Source organism: Chinchilla lanigera, unplaced genomic scaffold (assembly GCF_000276665.1).
Source record: "Chinchilla lanigera isolate Chin_1 unplaced genomic scaffold, ChiLan1.0 scaffold00014, whole genome shotgun sequence".
NCBI lineage: Eukaryota > Metazoa > Chordata > Mammalia > Rodentia > Chinchillidae > Chinchilla > Chinchilla lanigera.
The window spans coordinates 12,138,135-12,162,681 of NW_004955415.1; the positions used below are offsets into that span (position 1 = coordinate 12,138,135).

A 24,547-nucleotide genomic window follows, 5' to 3' on the forward strand; every position below is an offset into this window, starting at 1 on the left:
GGATACCGGTGCCGCGCTGGCGGGGGGAGGGAAGGATGGCGGGGGATGCGGGCTAGTTGGGAGACGCGGCAGGATCCGGATAACTGGCCCTGGGAGAGGGAGGAGATGGGAGCGCTTCGGCCGCCGCCCTGGATTCCCAGATCCCTCTCCTGTCCCCGGCCCGGGACTATGGGGCGGAGCAGGTGTGCGGGGAGGAGAGCGTGAGCCTTGCGCGCGTGTGAGCGCGAGTGAGAGGCGCGCGTGACTGCGCCGGCCCCCCAGGGGGGACGTGTGGCGCCGAGTCTGGGTCCGCTTGGGGGCAGGAGGTCAGGCGGAGGTGGCCTCCATTGGTCTATCCGGCAAGCCCGGCTTAGCTTCTGCCCTCGGGTACCCCGGACGAGCGGCTAGCCAGGAGTCTTCCCAGCACGCGGGGAAAGCTGGCTTTTTGCCCCTGAGAGGGGCGGCGTGGCCGGATCCCCGAGCTTCCTAGACGGGTGACTACCGCCTGCGCCCCCTTGGGGCAAGCGGCTGGACGAGATGGCTCAGCTCCCCGAGGTTTTGACCCCCCGCCTGGAAAGAAACGGCCCTCTCATCCCAGGGCTCGGGCCACCCTTCCCCCGCCAAAGCCCGGTCGTTCACGCCCCAGAAACTACAGAGGCCAAACGAGGCGAGGGGCGGGACTCCCGCAGGGGGCGTGGCCCGGGCGCGGTCTCGGAGGCGGGGCCTAAGCCTCGCTGTTCCGCAAAGGCAGGCTGCGTGCTTGCGCAGCACGCACGATTGGGGGTGGGGCAGGGGCTGTCGGCCGGCGGGCAGTGGAGGCGTGGGGCCTGGGCCTGCTGGCACCATGGCCAAGACTGTGGCCTATTTCTACGACCCCGACGTGGGCAACTTCCACTACGGTGAGGGAACAGGGTTGTGGGCGGGAGATCGGGAAAGAAAGGTTTCGAGGCAAGGGCTGCAACTCCAGGGGGCACTGACGAACTCTCTCCTCCCCACTCCCAGGAGCTGGACACCCTATGAAACCCCATCGCTTGGCGCTGACCCATAGTCTCGTCCTACACTATGGTCTCTATAAGAAGATGATCGTGAGTCCCTTCGTCCCTGCTGGGCTTTGGGGTTGGGACCGAGTTACCTAATCTGTCGGAGGGATAGGTAGGCTGGACTTAACACACCAAATGCAAGTGGTCTCTAGGGTGCTGGGCGCAAAGAGGAAGACACCAGGAGCGCTCCCTATATGCAGTGTTGGGGGTGGATTCCTCTTATTTAATGGGAATTACGTTTTCACCACTGGTCAGTTACATTTTGACCTTAAGCAGGCTAGCCTTTGGCCGACAGTTACGTTGGTGTGGGCCTGTGTCCCTTCCCTGCATTTAATTAAACATTCATCTTATGGTGCAGAAAGCCAAGGCCTCACACCTACTAGGCAAGCCTCTACCTCTGAGCTACACTCCTCCCTGCAATTTAGGGTGTGGGCGGTACTGAGGCCTCAGGGATGAGGAGGTTGGGTCACTGTATCTGATTGTGATACAAATCATCGCCTACCCCTTCTACTCTGTCACTTCTCTCTACCTTTGAGGAGCTAGAATTCCAGGGACAACTCTGCAGCCTTGTGTGTAAATGGGTACATGTGTGTGGAGAGCAGGAAATGGCTTGGGTATTCCCTTTTCAATCTAGAATCTCTACACAGTTCTGCTTAATCAATGCTCAATCTTCTGTTTCCCCTATATACACATGCTGTCTGTTCTTTGCTAGGCATTTATACCTGTGAAATGGGATGATAACAGATCCAACCCTTATGCACTGTTAGGGTAATTAGTCAACAGTATGAATGAATGCTCCATGCTTGTGTGTGCTGATTGGCTTTAGAAAAAACTGAGGTGATTCATGAATCTCTGAATCCCCGGAGATTGTTTGTATGGCCAGGTGTGCATTTTCCAGAAGAAATGCTTGCTGTTCTTCCCCAATTTTCAAAGAGGTGTGTGAAATCTCCCTACTCCAAGGATGACAGATTTTTGGTTTAACACTTTGAGTTTCAGTTAGAAGGTTATACGTCCTGTGTATTTGATTCCAAAATGAAGAACCCAGAAGAGAGAGGGCAGTATAGAGCCCAGGGGAGAAATAGAAATAGAAATAGGGGGAGAAATAGAAATGGGAGATCCAGAGAACAGGATGGGTACATTAGGGTTCAGAGTTCAGAAGGTAAAGAGGGTAGGTTGGAGGTGGGAAGAAGTGGTCTTTAGGGATCTTAGTAAGATCATCTGTGGAACCTTTCCTTATTTACCTTCATTCATAGAATAACAAGGATTAGGGGATGGGTGAATTGTTGTATGTGGTTTTGGACAATTTCTAGGACTAGCTTTAGTGATGGTGGCTCAGCCCTATTCATAGGGTTGGTCCTGCCTAATTCATCTTGTGTCTTCATTCTAAGGTCTTCAAGCCATATCAGGCCTCCCAGCATGACATGTGCCGCTTCCACTCCGAGGACTACATTGACTTCCTGCAGAGAGTCAGTCCCACCAATATGCAAGGCTTCACCAAGAGCCTTAATGCCTTCAACGTGGGCGATGACTGGTGAGGGAGGGGAAGATGGGACTTTTGATTTCAAGCACTTTGTTGCTGGATTTTTCAGTGAGGTTTACGGCAGCCTAGATGGGGAGCCTACATGTCAGAGAGTCATATTTATTAGTCGTTTGCTGTAGGCCAGGTCCTGTGCTAAAAGCAGGGATGCATTGCTAAAGAATAGCATAGTTTCATACTGTACCTCTGCTAAGTCCTCTTTCAGAGAGGGACATGATAGACTATGGGAGTGCACACTTGCTAGAATTATGGCTCTTTGATGAGACTTCCTAAAGGAAGGAGTGAAGATTGAACTGAGATTTTTAAAAAGCGGACAAAGTAAGTAGGTGAGAGGCAGTTGAAGGGTGAGAGGAGGGATGTAGTGAGCAGTAAGAACCACATGTGCTAAGCATCAGTGGTAGGAGAGAGTGACTCATCTGAGGAACAAACAAAAGGCCAAGTGTGGAATTAGAAGAAGAGAGTGATCTGATTGGAGGCTAAAGAGATAGCCGGAGCCTTTTAAAAGTAAACAACCCAGTTAGTAATCCGGGTTTCTCCTCCTAGAGTAGAGGCAAATCACTGAAGTGTCTTAAATAAACGGGGTGCTTTTGACATGACTAGGTTTACACTGTGCTTGTATTGCATGTAGAGGACTCAATGTTCAGTGCTGTGGGGAAGGAAGTAGACAATAAAGATCAGCCATGGTCTTTCCTTGTACTCCTGTATAATATGTCCATGAGAAGAATAACCATAATAGCCACCATATACTCAGTTGTATTTCAGTTATTTTTTTTGTTGTTGTTGTTACCAGGAATTGAACTCAGGACCTTGTACTTGCCAGGCAGATGCTTGTGCCACTGAGCTACATCCCCAGCCCTCAGTTGTGTTTATTGAAACTTTTTATTAGGGAAAATATCAGACATTTACAAAAGTAAAGTATATTGGTGGTCCTCCATATACTGTATCCGTCAGCCAGCTTTATCACACAGCAGATGGCCAGTATTACTTCTTCTGTAGCCCTCATTTTACATCATCATCCCAGATATCACATACTTTTATCCATAATTTTTGTTTTTTTGAGACAGTCTCACTGTGTCGTCTTGAACTCACTTTGTAGTCCAGGATGGCCTCAAGCGTGTGGTGATCTTCCTGCCGCAGCCTCCTGAATACTGGAATTATAGACGTGCACGACCATGGCTTTATCACTTCCCAGTTGTCTCATATATATATTTATACAGTTTAAATATTTAAATCAAGATCTAAGCAAAATCCACACACTTCAATTATTTGATGTCTCTTGAGACATTTTATCTGTGGCTTTTCACTCTGTCCCCTGAATTTATTTCTTGAAGAAACCAGCTTGTTGATCCTTTAGTTTCCTGCAGTGGCCCTCATTTATTGAGTGCTGACTACTAGGTAGTATGCTAAGGGTTGCTAGTACATCCCCTTAATTCTTAAACCAACCATGAGATGCAATAGTCCCTCGCCTAAGTAAATGGAGGTCTGTGCTGGTCAAAAGAGTTCATGTGGGCGGCACGAAGGCTGAGAAAGTTTTAAATTTAGATAATTTAGATAACTTACTTTGAGTCACAAAACTGGTCAGTGAAGTTGGTAGGGTTCAGATTTAGAGCCCTAGTTTGAATTTACTAATCTGTTTCCCTGAAAGATCTTACCACTGAAGTACCTAGGGCCCTGGGACAGAGGCCAGCTCCTTGGCTGGCATTGGGTACCTTCTCAGCCTCATCCCCATCCCTCAGGCACACAAGATACCTTTCTGGAATGCCCTTGGCACTCCAGCAACTTCTTTAAAACTTTCTCAGCCTTCGTGCCGCCCACATGAACTCTTTTGACCAGCACAGACCTCTATCCTGAGCACGGTGCTGTGCTCATGTGTCATTGAGTCACATGCTGTCTTGGGAGGTTGCTTGTTTTTTGTTAGTGTTTCTGCTGCTATTCCTGAATTCACTTTGTAGGTCTGGGAGTGCAGAGTCAGCACTGAGGCCACAGACAGAATCCTGAGGATGTTCTTTGCTGGCTTAAGGAAGACTCTGCCCCTGGCCATCTATACTATAGTGGTCCTGTCAAACTTAAACTGCAGTTGTGTTTAAGATTAAGTAGTAGTATTATCATTTGGCTCTGTAGGAAGTGAATTTACTTTGTGCGAATTTATCGTTGTGTTTCAGAAGAGAATCAAGCGTTTTCCTTCCTTTTTTCCTGTTAATTAATTTTGGTTTGTTTTAAAAGTAACCTAAAATTTGGGGCTGAGGATTTAGCTCAGCGGCACAGCGCCTGCCTGGTAAGCGCAAGGTCGTGAGTTCAATTCCTGGTACCGGGAAAAAAACCAAAAATAAATAAATAAATAAATAAATAAATAAATAAAAGTAACCTAAAATAAATAGTCAAACTGTGCTTCAAGGCTGTTACTGAAAAATAAAAGCAATCCCAGACCTGATCCTCCTGCCCATCAATCCTTCTCCCCAGTGGCAGCCATTTTCAGCTCTTTTCTTCTGATGCTTAAGATTTCATAATAATAAAATTAACTTACTACTACTATTAATCTGTAATATTTAGGTAATACCTACTATGCACTTGATACTATTTTAAATACTTTGCAGCCATTTGCTCATTTAATCTCAACAAGTCCTATGAAGCAGGATTTATTATTGTTGCCTTTTACAGATGGGGAATGCTTAGACATAGAAAAGTTAAACAGCTTGCGCAATTGTTTTAACCAAGGTAGTCTGGCCTCCGAATCTGGGCTCAAAATCATAATGCCTATTATGTTATTTCTTAGTGCTATTCCTTCATTTATCAGTTTTAGAAAACATCTATTAGGGTGTTGGTATGGGTTATTTTAGTCTTCTCATACCATCACTGGCTGGCTTCTCTTCCCATCCTGGCTTTACAATGTACTTGTAACACTTATTTTTTGGCATTTAAAAAAAAAACTTTTTTGAGATAGTGTCTTGCTGAGTTGCTCAGATGCAGCTCGAACTTGTCATCATCCTGCCTCAACCTCCCAGAGCGCTAGGATTATAGGCGTTTGCCACTACACCCTGCAGTTATATCATAATTTATAAATCAATCCATATTCTATGTTTACATTATTATAACTACAAAAGGATTCGTTTAGTGTAGAGCCAAATGCTATTATTTAATCTGTTTTCATGTATAACTTGTTTTTCTTGGAGCTGATAATTGCACTGTTTTTCATTTACTTAGAAAACTAAATATTCTTTCTAAACCTTTACAGTTTTCTCTTCTTATAGTCAAATATATTTTCTCAGAAACCTAAAAGTAGGGATTTTTTTGGTTTTTGTTTGGTGCTGGGGACCAAATGCAGGATCTCATAAGTGCTAGGCATACACAGTACCACTGAACTGAAGAAATTCAAGCTAGGGATTTTTTAAAAGCATTTCCTTTTTTTAAAAGTTGGGTTCATGAAGGTATAATTTACATACTGTAAATTTCACCTCTTTTTGGTGTCATGTAGTTGAGAGTTTGATGGAATGCATCAAGGTACAGAATATTTCCCTGACCACACAAAGGTCCTTCGTATACTTTTTTTTGTTTTTGTTTTTGTTTTTTGTTTTTTGTTTTTCTCTGGTACCAGGAACCGAACTCACGACCTTGCACTTGCCAGGCAGGCACTTTGCTGCTGAGCTGAATCCCCAGCCCCCTTCATATACTTTTGTAGTCAATACTATCTCTTCCCTGAGCTCCAGGGAACTACTGATCTGATGTCTGTCTTGATTTTTTTACCTTTGTTAGAATGTTATATAAATGGACTCATACGCTATAAAGTCTTTTGTGTCTGGTTTCAAGCCTGTCCTTTTTGTAGGGAATGAAGATGGTAATCATTATAGCTAAAATATGGCTCGCAGTGCCACACAGTGAGCTAAAGGCTCTCCGTGGGTTATCTCATTGCTGTTTTTCTTTCATAGGAATGCAGTTCTTAGCCAGGCATGTTGATGCATGCCTGTAATCCCAGCACTCAGGAGCTGAGGCAGGAGGACTACAAGAGTTTGAGGCCAGCCTGAACTGCATAGCAAGGGCCTGTATAAAAACATGTACACACAAAAAATGGAATGGAAGTCTTTCTTCAGTTTTTTTTCCAGTACCGGGAATCGAATTCACGACCTTGCACTTGCCAGGCAGGTGCTGTGCCTCTGAGCTAAATCTCCAGCCCGGAAGTCTTTCTTTAAAGTGTGTAACTATGAAGAATAATATTGAGCTGGGCATGGTGGTGCACACGTATAATCCCAGCATTTGGGAGGTTAAGGCAGGAGGATCACTGTGAGTTCAAGGCCAGTCTGGGCTACATTAGTAAGTTCAAGGCCAGCCTGGGCTACGCCAGCCTGGGCTACATAGTGAGACCCTGTCTCAAAAATAAATAAAAAAAAAAGAATAGTATTGAGTGTTGTGTTGAAGTGTGTTACACATAGAAGACTAAAGAAAAATGAAAGCCAGGTGTGGTGGTACACGCTTATAATCCCAGTACTCTTGGGAGACTGAGACAGGAAACTTGCCATGAGTTTGAGGCCAGCTGGGGTACATAGTGAGTTTGAGGCCAGCCTGAATCACATAGAGAGACCCTGTCTCAAAAAACTACCCCAAAAGAAAGAATAGAGCTCATATTTTGTCTCAGCTTAGTCCCTTTTTCCTCATATACTGAAGAACCTAGACGCTATTTGCTTCTCTCCTAGTGAGGGCACAGTCTCTTGACAAGAGTTAAATGCTGCTTTACTCCTCATTCCATGCTTTGCACAGGGCTTAGTACATGGTTTAGTCCAAAATGATTGTTGACTACATTTGCACAGGTGTTTAGAAGTGGGGCTCTAGAGAGGACTATTGGACAGGGGAGGCTTCAGGAGTTTGGGTGGGGAGGGAGGTGTTGGAAGGAGCTGGACAGAGGCAAGAGAGTTCCAATCTGCTATCTCTGCAGCCCCGTGTTTCCCGGTCTCTTTGAGTTCTGCTCCCGTTACACAGGTGCATCTCTACAAGGAGCAACCCAGCTAAACAACAAGGTGACATAGCCCCAAGTCCTTTTTCCCTTTTCCTGTGGGTCTCTGGAATCAGCGCCCTCACCCTGATGCTGGGCTCCCAGCTTTGGAGGGAGCAGTCGGAAGACTGGGATTGGCTGTTTTGTTTTTCAGATCTGTGATATTGCCATTAACTGGGCTGGTGGCCTGCACCATGCCAAGAAGTTTGAGGTGAGTGAGGAGATGATGGGGCAACAGTGGCTACACTAGGGTGGGTGGTCAGAATGACAGCGGGGGACAGGTGAGTGGAGGAATTGTTCCTCAAAACCACTGTTTCGCTGTAGGCCTCTGGCTTCTGCTATGTCAATGACATTGTGATTGGTATCCTGGAGCTTCTCAAGTAAGTAGCTCAGGAGCAGATGGGGTTCTTATGAGGCTTTTGACTGGGGAATTCCTTCAGACTTGGCTCTGGCCTTGACCCTGGCCCCACTCTTGTGTCTCCATCATCTCCCAGAGCCTGATGCTTTTCTTAGGCTGCCTCTTCCATTCTGCAGCACATTCCCTGCTGCCTGCTCGTATTTCTGCCGTCTGTGCACATCCCTCTCCTCTCCTTGCCTCCAGCCTCCAGGTTGGAGCCCCAGGGTTGCCCTTGGGAACTGGTGGTGTCAGGTTTCGGGTACCTTGGCCAGAAGCAGACACAGAGCCTGTGTTTGGGAGGAGTGGGCTGGGAAGGAGCGTTACACTTTACTTCAGACCCTGGCTTTGCCCTTACCCTAGGTACCATCCTCGGGTGCTCTACATTGATATCGACATCCACCATGGTGATGGGGTTCAGGAAGCCTTCTACCTCACTGACCGGGTCATGACGGTGTCCTTCCACAAATACGGAAATTACTTCTTTCCTGGCACAGGTATAGAAATGGGAATTATTGTCCCTTTCCCATCCCTCAGCTCTTTACCAGGATGGACTCCAGAAGGTTATTCTGGTCTCAACCTTCCTCACATGTACCTTCCTCACATAAGCCTTTCCCTCTATTTATAGGAATTACCTCTTTTTCTGCTACACTGTCGTCTCACCCTGCTTCTCTCAAAGTGCTCTCTGCTATCCATACTTTTTGTTTACTTTTGCCTGCTGTCTCCTTCCTCCGCATATCCACCCCTAGCAGACTGTTGGGAGCTCATTGTTGTAACCCCTATACCAGTACACTGTTTGGCTCAGGAGAGTTGCTCAGAAACAATCTGTGGAAGCTGAGCATGGTGGCACACGCCTGTAATCCCAGCCACTCAGGAGCCTGAGGCAGGAGGATTGTGAGCTAAAGACTGGCCTAGGCAGGGAAACTCTGTCTCAAAAAAAATCAAAATCAAACAACAACGAGAAAAGGGCTGGGGATATGGCTTAGTGGGGAGGCTGTATTTAATCTCTAGTAAAATATACACTCATTTGCTGAGCAAATGCAAGCTTTTCAAGAGACTTGTGTCTCCTCTAAGAGTCTGTGGCAGAGGTCCATAGATGGGGCAGCTGGGTTGTGGGTGCTTCCCACGCATGGCTACCACTGCCTGCTTTTCTATAGGTGACATGTACGAAGTTGGAGCAGAGAGTGGCCGATACTACTGTCTCAATGTCCCCTTGCGGGATGGCATTGATGATCAGAGTAAGTACTGACATCCTCTCCCTGCTCATTCTGTCCCTTCTTTCTGTCTTTGCATTAACCTCTGTGCCTGCTGTCATCTACTGTTGGGCCAGGTGCCCTTAAGGATGAATGGCCTTCAGAGGGACCATGACCCCCTGGAAATTGTATGCAACATATCATGTGGATGCGCATTTTTCTGGGAAGAGGGTCATTAACTTTCATCAGTCACTCATAGCAATCTGGGACCCAAGACTGCTCAGAACCAATGATTTGGTTCTTTGGGTTGCTCCTTTCCTGGGCTACATGCTCTCTCAACCCCCCTTTCCCTTTTGTTTCCTGTCTCCCCATCCCCTTGGGGTGTCAGGTACCCATCTTTGGCCCTCTCCCAGGTTACAAGCATCTTTTCCAACCAGTCATCAACCAGGTGGTGGACTTCTACCAACCCACATGCATTGTTCTTCAGGTAATCCTGTCAGTACTGTCTGAGGAGGGCTTGCCTGGGCTGGGGGAAGGCAGCAGGGAAGAGGAGCTTCTTTAGGTTGGGGGAAAGGGAACTGGAAGACATCTGTGATCTTCTGATCACTTACGTCACTGCAGCCGTCTGATGTTTTGCTTTTTGCAGTGTGGAGCTGACTCTCTGGGGTGTGATCGATTGGGCTGTTTCAACCTCAGCATCCGAGGACATGGGTGAGACTTTCCTCCTTTCCCCCCAGATTTTCAAGTGGCTTTGGGCCTCAGTAAATAAGAGTGGGGGGTAGTTGTGCAATGGGCCCCCTCTGTTATTGGGAACCAAAAATAGCTAAAATTATACATGAATTAGAGATATTATCTTGAACAGGATTCCTTAGAAGGTCATTCATTCAAAGTTTTCATTAAGCACCTAATATGTTCTAAGATTGTGGTAGGTAATAGGGGTGAAATGGGGAAGTACCTATAGAGTTTATAGTTTAGTGTAGAAAGCAGAAAAAAATAAGTAAGCAAGACATATAAGTAGATTCTTACAAACCCTGTGAAGGGAAAAAGTAGGAAGCAGAGACAGACAGGGTAACAGTGAGGATCTGCTTTAGAGAGCATGATTTGGAAAGGGTTTTTTAAGGAGGTAAAATGTGTGCTGAGACGCGGAAGCTAAGAAGAAGGGAGCGATGAGCCATTAAGAGGATCAAAGAGAACTGCTGAAAGGAGCCCAGGAAAGCTTCAGAGGCAGAAAGAGCTGATGTAATGAAAGAGATGAGATAAAATTAGTACGGCTGGAGCCATGAAGCAAGCTATAGGTATCTTAATGTGAGGTCCTAGAAATAGGCCGTGATAAGGTTATGTGGAGCAGTTAGAGCCTGGTAAGGAGTTTATGCTGTAAAGATGATGAGAACTGTTGGAAGGGAAGCAGAGAGGTGACATGATCGAATGTGGAAGTAACTCTGACCGCTGAGTGGAGAAAGGTTCGAGCAGGAGTGAGGGGATGGGATTGGTAGTGCTTGGTGTTGTTGAGGCAGGAGATCTGGTGCCCAGGCTAAGTGGAGAAGGTGATGGAGAGGAGTAGGGGATTTGAGTTCCTTCTGAAGCCCAGAACTGACACCCTGGCTGGTGTGTTGTGAAAGTAGATGAATAACACGGAGGATGCCAGGCAGAGTGTTGAGCAGCACAGAAGTGAGAGTGCTTAAAATTTTTATTGAGACACAAAATAGGAACGTGCACAAATGCATCCCACTGCCCAGATCAGGATATAGGACACCTGTTGTTCGTTCCCTTGTACTCCTTTTCAGGCAGTACCTAGAGGTGTACACCTGGGCTGCACCCACTCTTCTGGTTCCTTTTTACAGGGAATGCGTTGAATATGTCAAGAGCTTTAATATCCCTCTGCTGGTGCTTGGTGGTGGTGGCTATACTGTTCGAAATGTCGCCCGCTGCTGGTGAGTACCGTTCCTGACCTCCCGACCTCATTGTGCAGGTTGAGCTAGGGGCTCCCTGAAATATGGCCATGTGGGCCCTTCAGCCCCCTTAGTCCGCCTGTCCTCCTCTGCTGGTTGGTTTCAGGACGTATGAGACATCCTTGCTGGTGGAAGAGGCCATTAGTGAGGAGCTTCCCTATAGCGGTAAGGACCATTCTACGACACCCCAACCACAGGAAAGCTGTTCTCGCTATAACCTGGTTTGAAAGCAAACGGGGAATTTTATACTCCCAGAGCTCTGTAGATGAAACCCTTGGGGTCCTAGCCCAGAGAAGATTGGGCGCTGCTTACGTAGGGGTGCTAGATGGGGAGGGAAGAAACTGGAAAGTTGTGGAAGCCGCTTTTCTCAGTCCGAGCTTTACCTTTTGGCTAATTCCTTCTCCCCAAGAATACTTCGAGTATTTTGCCCCGGACTTCACGCTCCATCCAGACGTCAGCACCCGCATCGAGAATCAGAACTCACGCCAGGTCAGCAGCTCAGGGAAGCTGAGCACAAGGATGGGGAAGCTCGAGAGGTCCAGGAAGTGGATGGGAAGCAGGAAAAACAGAAGTTCTCATCTGTCACTGTCATTCTTACCAGCTAGGAGGCAGCACAGGTTAAAGCAGAGGCAGTCATGGTTTGTGGGGAGGGATAGTTATCAAATGGAGGATCTGAGCTAGAAACACTGCAGAGATTAAAACCAGGGTAGGTGGGTGGAAGACAGCAGGGTGGATGCCCTGAGAATCACTAGGAGCTACTCACTTTGTTCCTCGTCTATAACCAGTATCTGGACCAGATCCGCCAGACAATCTTTGAAAACCTGAAGATGCTGAACCATGCACCTAGCGTCCAGATTCACGATGTGCCTGCAGACCTCCTGACCTATGACAGGACTGATGAGGCTGATGCAGAGGAGAGGGGTCCTGAGGAGAACTACAGCAGGTCTGGGGCAGAGAGGGTGTCCACGTAGCTTGCTGGGAAGGGTTATAAAGGAGAAGGTGATCAGAAGGCAGTAGCTTTCTTGTCCCTGACTTACCTCCTATAAGCTGTTACGATTTCCCTCCTCCTTTTTTTTTTAGAAAGTAATACATATTTATTGGAAAAATTATAAGGAGCATCAAAATGTTAAATTTGCTTTCACAATCCCAGACCCAGTACACAGAAGTAAGTGCTATATATAGTTTGATTTGTATCTTTCCAAATAGACGTATTTCTATAGTTTACAAGTATACTTCTAATGCCAGGCCTATAATGCCAGCACTTGGGGAGGTGGGGCAGGAGGATCACTGTGAGTTAAGGCCAGCCTGGGCTACATGTACATATAAACATACACTCATTTGCAGATTTATTGTTTGTGTGGTTTTTAATATTTGTTAATACAATTAGGAGCATTATGTATTGTTTACAATTTATATCTTTTTTTTTTTTTCTGGTGCTGGGGATTGAATCGAGGGCCTTGTGTATGCAAGGCAAGAGTTCTACCACTGAGCCACATCCTCAGCCCTAAATCTGTCTTTTTTATTTTATTTATTTATTTATTTATTTGTCTTTTTGAGACAGGTCTCACTATGCAGTTCAGGCTGGTCTTGAACTCACTTTGTAGCCCAGGCTGGCCTCGAGCTCACAATGATCCTCTTGCCTCACCCTCCTGAGTGCTGGGATTACAAGTGTGCACCACCATGCCTGGCTGTCTGTCTTTTTTAATAACATTGTATCATTATACATACATACACATATACATCTGCTTCAGTATTTTACTGGCTGTACAATATTCTTGTGTGTGAATATAGCATAATTTAACCAGTTGCCACTGATGAACATTTACATTCTTTTTTTTTTTTTTTTGCTGTTATAGTAATAAGGAATGCAGCAGGAACCCTCTCATATACATCTTTGCATGTTTGTTAGAGTGGTTAAATTCCTAGAATTATTGCTATGCAGTATAGTTTTTTATATTTGCTGCCAAATTGCCTTCTAAAAAGTCTATAGAAGTTTATATTCTCACCAGAATTTTACTCAGGCCCTCCAGGTCTTAAGCTAGACAGGTCCTTGCCCACATATTGCTCTCTAGAGCTCTGATTTCTTTGCTCTGTTCCTTTTTTCAGATTTGAAAATTGTATTGTGGTTATGTTTTTTAAGAAAAAAGCCTATCTGTCTGACATACCACCCTGAAATATTTATAGAGGACTGAATTAGAGGAAAAATACTAGAATACAGTTTTTTAAAATCCCCAGTAAGCTTCTCTGAAAAATGAAGGGAATAGACAACAGAACCCAGAAGTGCAGAAACAGATGCACTTAGCTCGAGTCAGTTTCCTTATGTGCCTGAGGGATGACCCCAGCGGGTCACTTGCAGCACAGTCAGGCCTGCTGTGCTGCACTGATAGAGGCTGAAGTTGGCTCTGCTGCACATTCTGATGGGTTTCTCAGTCCCTTTCAAGAAGTGCTGCTGGGTGTTAAGTTCAAGCCTCCATATGGATAGGGCTTGCATGAGTTAGTTCCTCTGTATCTCTCCTCTGTACCCAACTCTACTGTTCTGACCCTTGAGACCTCTCCAGCTCTCCTCCTCCATGAATGTCCCCTTATCCCTGGTCTGGGTGAGAAACTATCTAAATATGTGCCCTCATGGATTCCTCTCTGAACACTCATCTCAACTTCTCTGGGTCTCTCAACTTGACTTCTGGCCAGGCATAGTGGCTCATGCCTCTAATCCCAGCGCTCAGAAGGCAGAGGCAGGAGAATGAGTTTGAGGCCAGCCCACACTACATAGTGCTACCCTCAACCAAAAGACAAAAACAAAAAGAATTGACTTCTGGCAAGTGATTTCTATCAGCTGATTTGGTTTGACAAAATCTAGTTTTCTTTTTGTCCAACTTTGCCTTTTTCATCTGAGTTCCAAGCTGGGTGTGGTCTTTACATTATGTCACACCCTTTCAGCAGCTAGTAGAAGCCTCAGGCCTCTTCCTGTTCCCAAGGCCTACCTTAGGGCAGACCACTGAGTTCCTGTTCTTCTTTGATGCCTGTAGCTCTGGCTTGTGTGTGACTTGCAGAATATTAACAAGAAGAGTTACCACTTTTGTGGGTTTGCTAAGCAGCAGACTTCATACTAAGTGCTTTATGTTACAATATGTGTATCAGGTCTTTATTCTGTTGCTATCAGTGCTAAGAAGTGGCTCTCATCCTTATATTACCAGGGGAAGAATCTGGTGCTCAGACAGGTTAAGTAACTTTCCTAGGGCTATACAGCTAGCTAGTTAAATATCAGGGTTGAGATTCAAACCTGAGTGTCTGGCTCCATACTCTTAACCCTCATGCGTGTAGAGGTAACTGACACACGGCTCACCAAATGGATTGGGCCTTACATGGCTCAGTTCCTCAATTTCTCTTGATAACTTTCTCAATTCTCTAAGAGGATAGTTCTTCCAAAAGAAAGAAACCAGTATTGAGTATTTTACTGGGCCCTGTGCCGCTTTCACATCAAGTTTATATGTCGAGCCTCTGCTTGAAACTTTCCCTTGCGCTTAGAAGAAAACCCAGGTTCCTGATTGTGACTTAAAAAGTCCCATGTGCTAAAGTAAGAAAAAAGAAAAAGTATCCTATGTGCTGGTCCTTACCTGATCCTTACTTACTATGTTCCTGATCTTATCTTTTCATTGTTGTTATTGTTGTTTGTTTTTGTTTTTTGAGAAGGGTCACATTATGTAGTTCAGACTGGCCTTGAACTCACTATGTAGTCCAGGCTGGTGCCACTCATGGGGATCCACCTGCCTCAGCCTCCCAAGGGCTGGGATTACAGGTGTGTACCATCGCACGTGACCCCTGATCTTATCTGTAACTACTCCTCCCTGCACACACTTCCAGCCATCCTGACCTCCTCACCTTACTGGAATACCTCCGTTTCCTTCCACATTGTGAGGCTTGGAACAGTCTTTGCCTGGCCAGCTTCCTCTCAAACCTGAAGTCTTCTGTTCTTGGAACAACCTTCCCTAATAATCCTGCCTGAAATTTACCCTACTCCTCCCGTCACTCTCAGTCATATCACTTTATTTCATTTTATTCATAACAGTCTTCACTATCTGAAGTTTTCATATTTATTTGCTTTGTTGAGTTTGGTCTCATTTGTTAGGTGAACTCTTTGAGGATAGACAGAAACCTTATCTGCTTGATTCTCTACTGTGTTGCTAAGGCTTCTGACAGTGTCTGGCACAGAATAATCTCTAAATGTATATTAAATATGCAAATGATGCCTTGCAATCAGTCTCCACCAACAGGAAGAGAGAAGTGGTTGCCTGATGGAGGAAGCCTGAGAAATGGCTCTGGAGTGGGTGCAGGGAGAACAGCAGAGCCTGGAGAGTGAGCTCCTGATCTCTCTCCCCTTGCTTTGCAGGCCAGAGGCACCCAATGAATTCTACGACGGAGACCATGACAATGACAAGGAAAGCGACGTGGAGATTTAAGAGCAGCTTGGGATGCTATGTCCCAAGGGATTCCTTTTCACCTGTTGGATGGGTGGAAGAGAAAAGGTGTGGCTCTCCCAGTCCTAGGCTGGTCACCCTTCAGGACTTTTACTAACTCTGGGGAAGGATTTGGAGACCACACATGGTTCTAGGACCACCTACCCCTTTTTCCTCCTCTCCCACCCCCTGATGATTATGCCTATTAGGGATGAGATGGGGAAAAGGATAGTTAGTGGGCAGTGGGCTCTAGAGGCCAGTCCCTGGCCCTTATGGCCCCATTCCTTCCCTGCTTCCCTCCAATCCAGAGACTTAGAGACGAAGGGGTAGACAGGACTGAGGTTGACTGATATCCTCCTCTCCTGGGTTCTCCTACTGCAGGTCTTGCTTCTAGGGCCTGTGAAGAGTGAGGGCTTGTGGAAGCTCTAGCTCCCTAACACCTTAACCCTAGCTGATGGGACATGCAGTTTTGAGTAGGGGAAGGATGTGAAGATGTCCTGTTCTAACTTTTGGCTTTATGTCCATTTACCACTGTTTTTATCCAATAAACCAAGTTGGTATTTTTTGTACCTTTCTGGGAATATTAATTCTTGCTAGCTGTGTATGTATGAAGCGGGGAGTATGAAGGGACAGGAATGACCATGCATATAATCAAAATGACAGTTAACGTTCACCTCTGATAGGCACTCTATATGTACTCTGTGTGGAAGGCAGCTACTCTCACCTTAACACCAACAATACCACATGGCCAGGACCTATATGGGTGATTTTACTCTATATAGGGAGTTAATGGAGCATTCTGGTTAAGAGTAGACAAACCTGGGCAGATTACTAGCTTTAGAGGGTGTGGAAGACAACTTCAGGTTTTTGAGCACGGTGTTGGTATGGAGATGCTAGCTGAGGAGGAAACACTGAGATAACAGGACATGGTAAGTGGTCGGTATAGTGCAGATGTAGAAGCTGCTCACTAACTGGCTCTGATGAACAGTGCAGGACGGTGGAGTCTGCAACAAGGAGCTTATAGTTAGTGCAGAGTGGCAGCTGTCACTGGTGATACAAGAAAGGAATAATAGGTGGGTCCCTTCATCCTTTCAGTCTTTCTCAGCACTTTAGTTTAAGAATGTAATTTTTGAACTGTTTTGGACAAACTGAGTTTCAAGTATGGGCTAGACAGCTCTATGCAAGTTTCCATCAGGCAACTGGGGGGTCTGGAGCACAAGAAAAGATGGAGGTCAGGCTTAGAAGCCAGCCAGTTTAGCAATCCCTGGTATGAACTAAGCTCCAGGAGACCCAGTGACAAGTCACTCGGCTCTCCAGGAATGTACACTTGAAATCTTTTGCCAGCTGTGGTCAAGAATCAGTCTATACTGTGAGGACCCATTCTGTGCCACTGCTTTCCACAGAGGTGACAGATGTAGCCAGGGGAATGGATGGAACTGCTGACAGCTGGTCATAGTTGGGGAGAACCCCATTCTTTTCAGGCATGTTTGGTTTATGCCAGTGGGGAGAATCTTGGTTAAACACAGGGATTGGTAGTCAGACTAATCTGAGTTTAAGTTCTGTATAAATTTTGTATCGGTGGGCCAGTCACTTGTACTCCCTGAGGTCCAAATTTCTTTCTTCTTTTTTTAGTTTGTAGAAATTTATTAAAATTGATGACATGTTTAATCTCCAGTAAGCATCCATTCAGCTGCCTGGAATAAAGACACTGCTGTTGGCCCTATTTCCAGATTAACTCCTACAGTACTTGGGGAACACAGATCCAAATTTATCTGTGTAATGGTGAGACTGAAAGTTATCACATGTATTGGGTGGATTCGGTGAGAAAAGAAATATACAGTGATCACATAGTGCCTGGTCTAGGCACCTGGCGACTATTACTACCGCTTTCGCAGTAACAAGTTTGTCCGTATTAGAAATGGAGGCACCCCGGGATTCAGAACTGGGCAGTGTTAACCCCAGAGCTAGTCTAGTTTAAAGCCTAGCACATCAACTTGATCAAGCTCTGTTCTTGGCACATAGCTTTGAAAATACGTGGTAGCTGCCCACTTATTTTTAATGTGCATGTTCCAAAGGTTTTGCAGACATTAAAGTTACTCCAGAATGCTCAGCATTAAATTTTCTGATTGATAACAGTCCGTCGTGCAGTTTTTGGTTTAGGTCATCATACCCGGCTCTGGGATGTGAGATGGTCTAGGCTTTACAGCCACGTGTGCGCAGCGCAGCAGCCAAGGAGCCTGAGAGCTCCAACCGCCAGGGGGCGGTGCTCCCCGTGTGGCCGGGAGAGCTGCACCGCCCACTCGCCACCCCCCCACGTGGGTCCGAATGGTTAAGTCCGCCGGGCAGGTAGCGCGCTTCCGCGGCCTCCCTCCACCCCCTCCCTTCCCCCCATTGGTAGGGGCTGCGGGTCCGGGCGGAAGTGGGGCAGGCGGGCGGGAGCGAGGCGTCGCCGTTGTATATTCATGAGGCGCGCGCAGCTCGGCATGCTAATGAGGCGGGGCGCGGCGGCCGGCTGAAGAGCTGCTGGGCGGCGGTGGCTGCTGGCGCGGAGGGGCCGGGCGGGAGGGTGTAGGCGCGGGGCCACTTGCCGGCGCGAACCTGGATATGGAGCCCTCCGGTGGGAGCCAGGGGCCCGGCCGCGGGACCCGGGACAAGAAGAAGGGCCGGAGCCCGGATGAGCTGCCTGCGACGGGCGGCGACGGCGGCAAATCCAAGAAATTTGTGAGTGTCCCTCCCACCCCGCTCCCTCAGCGCGGCCGGTAGCCACCCTCTGGGCTCCGGTGACCCTCGCAGGCGGCCCCGGGGACGCTCGCCAGGTTCTGGGGAGCCGCCCCCGCGCCTCCCCACCTGGTTTGCTGGGTCCTCGGCTCCGAAGCCCGGCATCCTCCCTCTCCGGACCTCGGGAAACCCCGAGTCCGCCCGGCTCTGCCCCGGCACCCTGGCGGTGTCCCTCGCGCCCCAGCTGCAGGCTGAGTCCCGCCGCCCCCGTGCCCCGCTGCCGCTCATCAGCCACACTTCCTTTCTTCTGCCTCTAGTACCCAAACACGCCTTCTCTTTTTGGTCGCCTGTGCTCTTCTGGATCCATTTTCTCTCCTCATCTTCACCCCATTTTTTGATATTCTCTCATTTCCTTCTCCTAAGGTTACTTCCTCATGGTTGATCTCTTTCACCTGCTAACTTTTCCTCCTGCCCCGTCCCCGTCGCCGTCCCCCTCCCGGCCCTCCGCCCGGTGTCACCTGATAATCCTTCCCCTCAGGAATGTTACCTGACTTGAGCCCTGCCAACCCTCCTCCCTGGGACGTTTGTCCTTGTGATTACGTGGAGGGGTTCCTGCCCAGGTCCTGTGGTCACTGGGCTATGACGATGACTGATTTCCTACTATTTCTCTATCCAGAGAACCTGTGTCTTTGCCCTGTTGCTTGTCACTTTTCAGGGGATTAGAATTCACTCATAATTATGCCCTTCTTGACCCAGGATGGTGATAAACCTCCCCTGTGGGGAGGAAGTTAGACTTAGTGGCAGAAGTTTATGAGTAATTGAGTTGCATTTTATACATTTCCCATGATAACCATCTGCCACTCCTCTTCTGCCTCCTTCTGTGTGCCAAGGTTGCTGACATGCCTTTTTCTCAGGTGTCAGTTACTTCTAAGTCCAAGGGAATACTGATATTCATGTAGCTCTATCATATTTTACTACCTTTTGCCCATATTAAATCTTTCTTCCTCTTCTCCCTAGGGAGTTATTTGCCTGTTTTACTGTAAGAACTTTTAAAGATATTGACCAGTGTTCAAGAGAGGGAAAGAGTTTGGTCTTACCATTTGCTAGTTGTTAACTAGTTATTTACTTAGTCTTCTCTCCCAGGTGCTTGTGTGACAACCTTAGTATCTCTTTCTAACAACCACAGGGCTTGTAACTTACCTACTGCTTTCTCTTGGTCGCATCCCCCAGTATTCTGACTGTACTCCACAAGTTCGGTAAGAAAACTCATAAAGGGATGGAAACAACAAGAAGGTGTTTCGTGACCTAGAGGGTTGGGATTCGGAGTATACTTCAGCAGAAATAAAATAGTGACTCATCTCTTCCCCCTATTTCTAGCAAGACCAGGTGCTCCTGGACTCCTTTCCAGTGACATACAGGCTGTCAGTAACTGCCTGTTTTTATCTGGTGAACACCTTTCTTTTCACAAATACAAGGTGACATCCCTTTCCTCTTTGATGACTAAAGCAACATTTTTCTGTATTTCTTTAGGGTAAGAATTGACCCTCTAGTTAGAGAGCTTTCCTTCTAAAACTTTTGTTCTGCAGGCTGTGTCCCTTCTGTTTGTGTATCTTTTGGGTTTTGTTTCCATGGGGACTGTTTGACCTTCCCCCGAATTCTAGTTATTCCTGCTGATTTGCAGCGACCTTCATGACTTGTTAATATTTTAAAAATCTTTAGTACCGTAGACTTTTATGCATACTTTTATTTTATTGTAACACTTAGGAGTTTCACAAATTTGTGAAATCTGTTTAAGTGTGTGGTGCTGTAAGGTGAGAAACTTGAGGGAACTCAAGTTTCTTTTCACCTGTTTTTTGGCATGTCCGTGTGCTCTTGTATATGCTGAATGGATTTGGCTCGGGGTTGTTCATATTTGCTTTAAAGAGGGTGGCAATGAAACAGGTTTCTTTTCTGAGGTGTTGTTGGTCTTAACCCTTACCCTGCTGAATTTTTAAACTAGGTATTACAGTAGTGAGAATTGCATTAACATCTTGGGAATTGGAAGGTTTCCAGGAAAGAAGTAGTGCTTAACCCCTAATTTCCCAAGTATAACCTACCTCAAGGCATCAGAGTATTTTCTTTGTCATTGCTCTTTTTATTACTCTGGAAATGAGAGATGAGGAGCACTGTAATCCACTTCTCTTTGTGTGTCTGTGTATGTATATGTGAGTGGGTGGAGTGGGTGAGATTGCTAGTGTGCTTTTGTTACCCATAGCTTAGTTTTTTGAACTGCAGGCTAAAACTGAACTCAAAGCTTTTTCGCCTACTCCACCTTTTCTTAAGTATGTGTCCTTCTGGAACTCCATTAAGAATGCATTTTATAGAACTGCACCTTTTGGACTAAGTGTACTCAAAGGTTGTTTGCACTTGAGGGGTTACAGCCCCTTTAGCTGCTGCTACATACCTTTCTAGCCTTATGCAAGTTCTTAGTACAGATCAACTGATAAGAATGCAGAGGTCCTAAATTGCCCAGATTGTTAGAGATAGTAACTGGAGTGGCTGAAGTGAGGCTGCCTGGTAATCCCCCTTGGTTCTTCATACGATTGTCTTTCCTGGATCATGAGTGTATTGCTTCTTCACCATTATTCCCATTCCTTTAGGATTCCCTTTAGGTGAAGGAAAATAAAAATTCTGACTATTTTTGATTTTTCAGCAGTGATGAATGTGGATATCAAATAGACTGGTTTTTGAAATATATGTAAGGGGATCAAGTACAGCCAAGTTGTTAGAAGGCTACAGAGTATCCCTGCATTTAGTAGGCTGCATGCCTTCTCATATTATTGAGAAATTGACACATCCCAGGAGAATATTGCTTCTTTGATTCAGCTGGGAATAATAACTTTTTAAAACAGGAATTTTTATGTACAAATTGGAGAGAACAGATAATTTTTAGAGTCTGGTTTAATTTTGCATGCCTATGTTAAATTACTATGTTGCAGTTTTACACGCTTTTAAGAACAAAGTAATAATGAGAGTATAACTGTTTAATTGTAGACTCCTGACCAAAGGTAAATGATGCTGTGCAGAGTTTTAAGGAGAAAGTAGGAAATGTAGAGAATATGAAAAAAGTAGAGTTGTTCATGCAGGTTCCTGATTGTCTTCAAGAAGATATTTTTTTTTGTGTGGGTGTGTATATGAGAGAGAGAAAGAATGAGAAAGAGGGCGGCGGGGCGGGGGAGGGCGGAGAGAAGGTCTCACTCTGTAGTGCAGACTGGCCTTGAACTCACTATGTAGCCCAGGACTGCCTTGAACTCAAGGTAATCTGCCTTAACCTCCCACATGCCGGGATTACAGACCTGAACTACACTTGGCTCAACAAGACATTAACTTTTATCCAAAAGGCAAAAAAACAGAAATATACAGAGATTTGTACAAATGTATTTTTTTGAAAGATAATAGCCACAGGGATTATTTAGTTTGGAAAGCGTAGGAGAGCCCAAGGAATGCGATTATGGTATTTGAGATGACACAATGATACTTTAAAAATTTCTGCCCTATTGCCTTGTGTATGAAAATACCACACAGGTCCACTTGGTATTTATTACATCTACTTGTCTCAAAAGGAAATTGTTTCTCAAAAAAGGTTAAATTGAGGAAATGTCTTAGAATTGAGAGATTTGGTAAATGTTGGGGCACTTTTTAAAAAAAGAACTGTAAAACTGAGTTTGGTAAACCCAAAAGGCCGAGACAGGAGGATTGAAAGTTTGAACCCATCCCAGGCAATTTATGGAGACCTTATCCCAGAAATAATAAAACTAGGGCTAGAAGCTGGGGATGTTGCACATGTAAGTCCCTAGCACATGTGAGTCCCTGAGTTGAGTCACCAGTATTGCGTGCATGCACACATAAATAAATAAATAAGTGCTAGGGGTGTAGCTCAGTGCAGAGGCCCTGGGTTTAGTCCCTAGTAGTGCAAAAAAAAAAAAAAAAATCCAAAAGTTTTATGACCTATAGATTATGTGTATGTTTATTTAAAAAGCTAAGAAAACAGTAACAAATGAGGAATGAGTTAACTTTTTGATGAGCACATGGGTCAGAATAGACTAATTTTATATCCCAAAAGCTGGAGTAATTTTTTTGTTATCCCTGACAATCCTTGGGGTACTTTCCAGATGGATTGCCAAGTTATTCTTGGGCAGCGTTACCTCTTCAGTGGAATATAATAGAGGCTTAAAATATAAATTTATATGCTACATATGATTTAGAAGAATAGATACAAGCATCACTTTTATATTCAAGGCAAGATCCTGTCTTGAAAAACAAAAACAAAAATCATGTTTATTAATGAAACAAAATACATAAGGCATTAAAAAGTTTGAATGGGTAAGTGGTCTTTTCTCCCATTTTATGTCTGTGTAGCTGAAATACTTACGACTTATATAAATCTAAATCGTTCTCATTTTGAAAGTAACTTTGTATTACTTAAGTGTTTTTATTTTTTATATTGAACTATTTTCAGTTACTTTTGTTTGAAGCCAGTGGGAAAAAATATACCTCTTGCTACCTGTAAAGTACCAGCATTAGAAGAGAAGCCTGGGCATTGATGCATGTCTATAATCTGAGTTACTCAGGAGGCTGAGACAAGATTGAAAGTTAAAAAAAGGATTGAAAGTTCAAAGCCAGCTTGGGCAATTTAGTGAGACCCTGTCTCAAAACATAAAATTAGAAAAGGTTGGTAGTGTAGTTTAGTGTAGAGGCCTTGAGTTTAATCCCGAGAGAGATAGAGAGAGAAAAAGAGAGAGAGAGAGAGAGACAGAGACAGAGACAGAGACAGAGACAGAGACAGAGACACAGCATTGGTTATTTACCCCTAGTTACGGTCATTGGAGACAAAGCCACAATCCCCTTGCCCCACTGACTGTCATCTCTGTTTTTATTTCTTACCTGTTTCAGTAGGCACTGGTTTGGGCATAACAGGCTTTTGTGGAATTGAGTATTCAGAAGCTGTTGACACTAAAATTTCTTAAAACCTCAAAGCTAGAGTTGTAAAGTAAGGAATATTTCAATCATTGAGTATTCTCCTTGTCTGAACTTTTTGTTGTTTTTACAATCACAGGTTTGTTTTTTGAGATACTGAGAATTGAGTCCAGGGTCTTCACATTGAGCTACATTCCCAGGCCTTTTTTTTTTTTTTTTTAAACTTTATTTTGAGACAGGGTTTTTCTAAGTTGCCAAGGACCTGGGGTCAAAAGTGTGATCCTCCTGTCTCATCCTCCCAGAGTGCTGGGATTACAGGCATACAGTTAGGTGTGCTGGCTTTGAATGTGGTGACAAACAAGTTTTAGAATTAAGGAACTCTTTTGAAAGAAATACTATAAAAGAAATACTGAAGAGAAAGATAAATATTAGGACTATTTTAATGAATTTACTGCTGAGTATAGGATAATTGGGTGCATTGTTGTTCTGTGAACTTTGAGATTTTTACTTCTATTCATTATTAAAACTTGCTGTGAATGGTAGCCTTAAAATTTTAGAGCTCGAGGAGACTTTCAATGTTTTGAAGCCCAAACATCCACCCAGTGTAGCAGTCATTTCTTGCACTTATAGGTTGCAAACATCAAGAAGCTGACAGGCACAAATTGGATAAGTGAAGGAAGAGAAACAGAAATTTTGGATTCTGCATTTCTTTATATAAATTTTGGGATTTGGGAAGTAGCAGAAAGGGATTTCATAAGAGAAACAGGTATGCTAGAAACTGTGAAACTGAGGGAAAAGATTGAAGAAACTGGATCTCTGTTGCCTGGCTCTGTGACAGGGAGTCAGGTTGCCCTTAAAATATTGTTTATATTTCTTTCCTTCAGGAGGGGGAACAGCTGGGTATGGTGGCACACACCTATAATACCAGTACTTGGGAAACTGAGGTAGGAGGATCATCAGTTTGAGGCCAGCCTAGGCTAATAGTGAGTTCAAAGCTGGCTTGAACCACACGGTGCATGTGACCCTATCTCAAAAAAGGAGGGAAAAAGAGACAAGGATACAAAGGAGAATAAACATAATATAATTAAATTAAAGGAAACACATAGGGAGTTGGAGGAAAGGCTCAGTGATAGAGTTATGGCTTAACACATGGAGCCTCCAGCAGCACAAAAACAAATACAAATGACATTCTTCTATAGAAGCATTCTTAGATGGAAAGTAGGGACCTTCCATACTTGGTGGTAATTATAGTGGTCTTTAGGCAGCAGCTGCTTGGGCATTTTGTTAAGATAGCAAATACAGGTAGAGTTTCTGGGGTCTGAGATTATTTTTCTGAATTTTTTTTT

General features: G+C 45.1%; 2 protein-coding genes across 7 annotated transcripts in view; both read left to right on the forward strand.

Annotated features, from left to right (window-relative positions):
- Positions 1-385: 385 nt before the first annotated feature.
- Hdac3 (histone deacetylase 3) lies at positions 386-16,100 on the forward strand. 3 transcript variants are annotated; one of them, XM_005380725.2, is made up of 15 exons: positions 386-473; positions 982-1,064; positions 2,408-2,550; positions 7,481-7,562; positions 7,692-7,748; positions 7,862-7,917; positions 8,295-8,428; positions 9,089-9,169; positions 9,538-9,611; positions 9,771-9,835; positions 10,966-11,055; positions 11,180-11,238; positions 11,483-11,562; positions 11,859-12,016; positions 15,461-16,096. In XM_005380725.2, exons 2-15 carry the CDS (start codon positions 996-998, stop codon positions 15,528-15,530), a joined length of 1,218 nt encoding a protein of 405 aa, XP_005380782.1. In that variant the 5' UTR covers positions 386-473; positions 982-995; the 3' UTR covers positions 15,531-16,096. The 3 variants fall into 3 exon arrangements, with proteins under 3 accessions (XP_005380782.1, XP_005380781.1, XP_005380780.1); XM_005380724.2 differs by having other exon boundaries at positions 452-534; XM_005380723.2 differs by lacking the exon at positions 386-473 and adding an exon at positions 736-878 and having other exon boundaries at positions 15,461-16,100.
- Positions 16,101-18,017: 1,917 nt separating this feature from the next.
- Positions 18,018-24,547, forward strand: part of Diaph1 (diaphanous-related formin 1) — a 116,810-nt gene continuing 110,280 nt past the window's right edge. For all 4 annotated transcript variants that reach the window (XM_005380731.2, XM_013512217.1, XM_005380730.2 and 1 more), the window contains exon 1: positions 18,018-18,248. In XM_005380731.2, the coding sequence (XP_005380788.1) occupies positions 18,132-18,248 (117 nt within the window). In that variant the 5' untranslated portion in view covers positions 18,018-18,131. The remainder of the gene's footprint in view (positions 18,249-24,547) is intronic.

Bases quoted from the DNA above. Each gene is read 5' to 3' on its own strand.
- Hdac3 (XM_005380723.2), top strand. From the start codon at position 824: ATGGCCAAGACTGTGGCCTATTTCTACGACCCCGACGTGGGCAACTTC. The intron at 7,749-7,861 runs GTGAGTGAGGAG...GTTTCGCTGTAG, and splicing joins ACCATGCCAAGAAGTTTGAG to GCCTCTGGCTTCTGCTATGT. The intron at 11,239-11,482 runs GTAAGGACCATT...CTTCTCCCCAAG, and splicing joins TGAGGAGCTTCCCTATAGCG to AATACTTCGAGTATTTTGCC.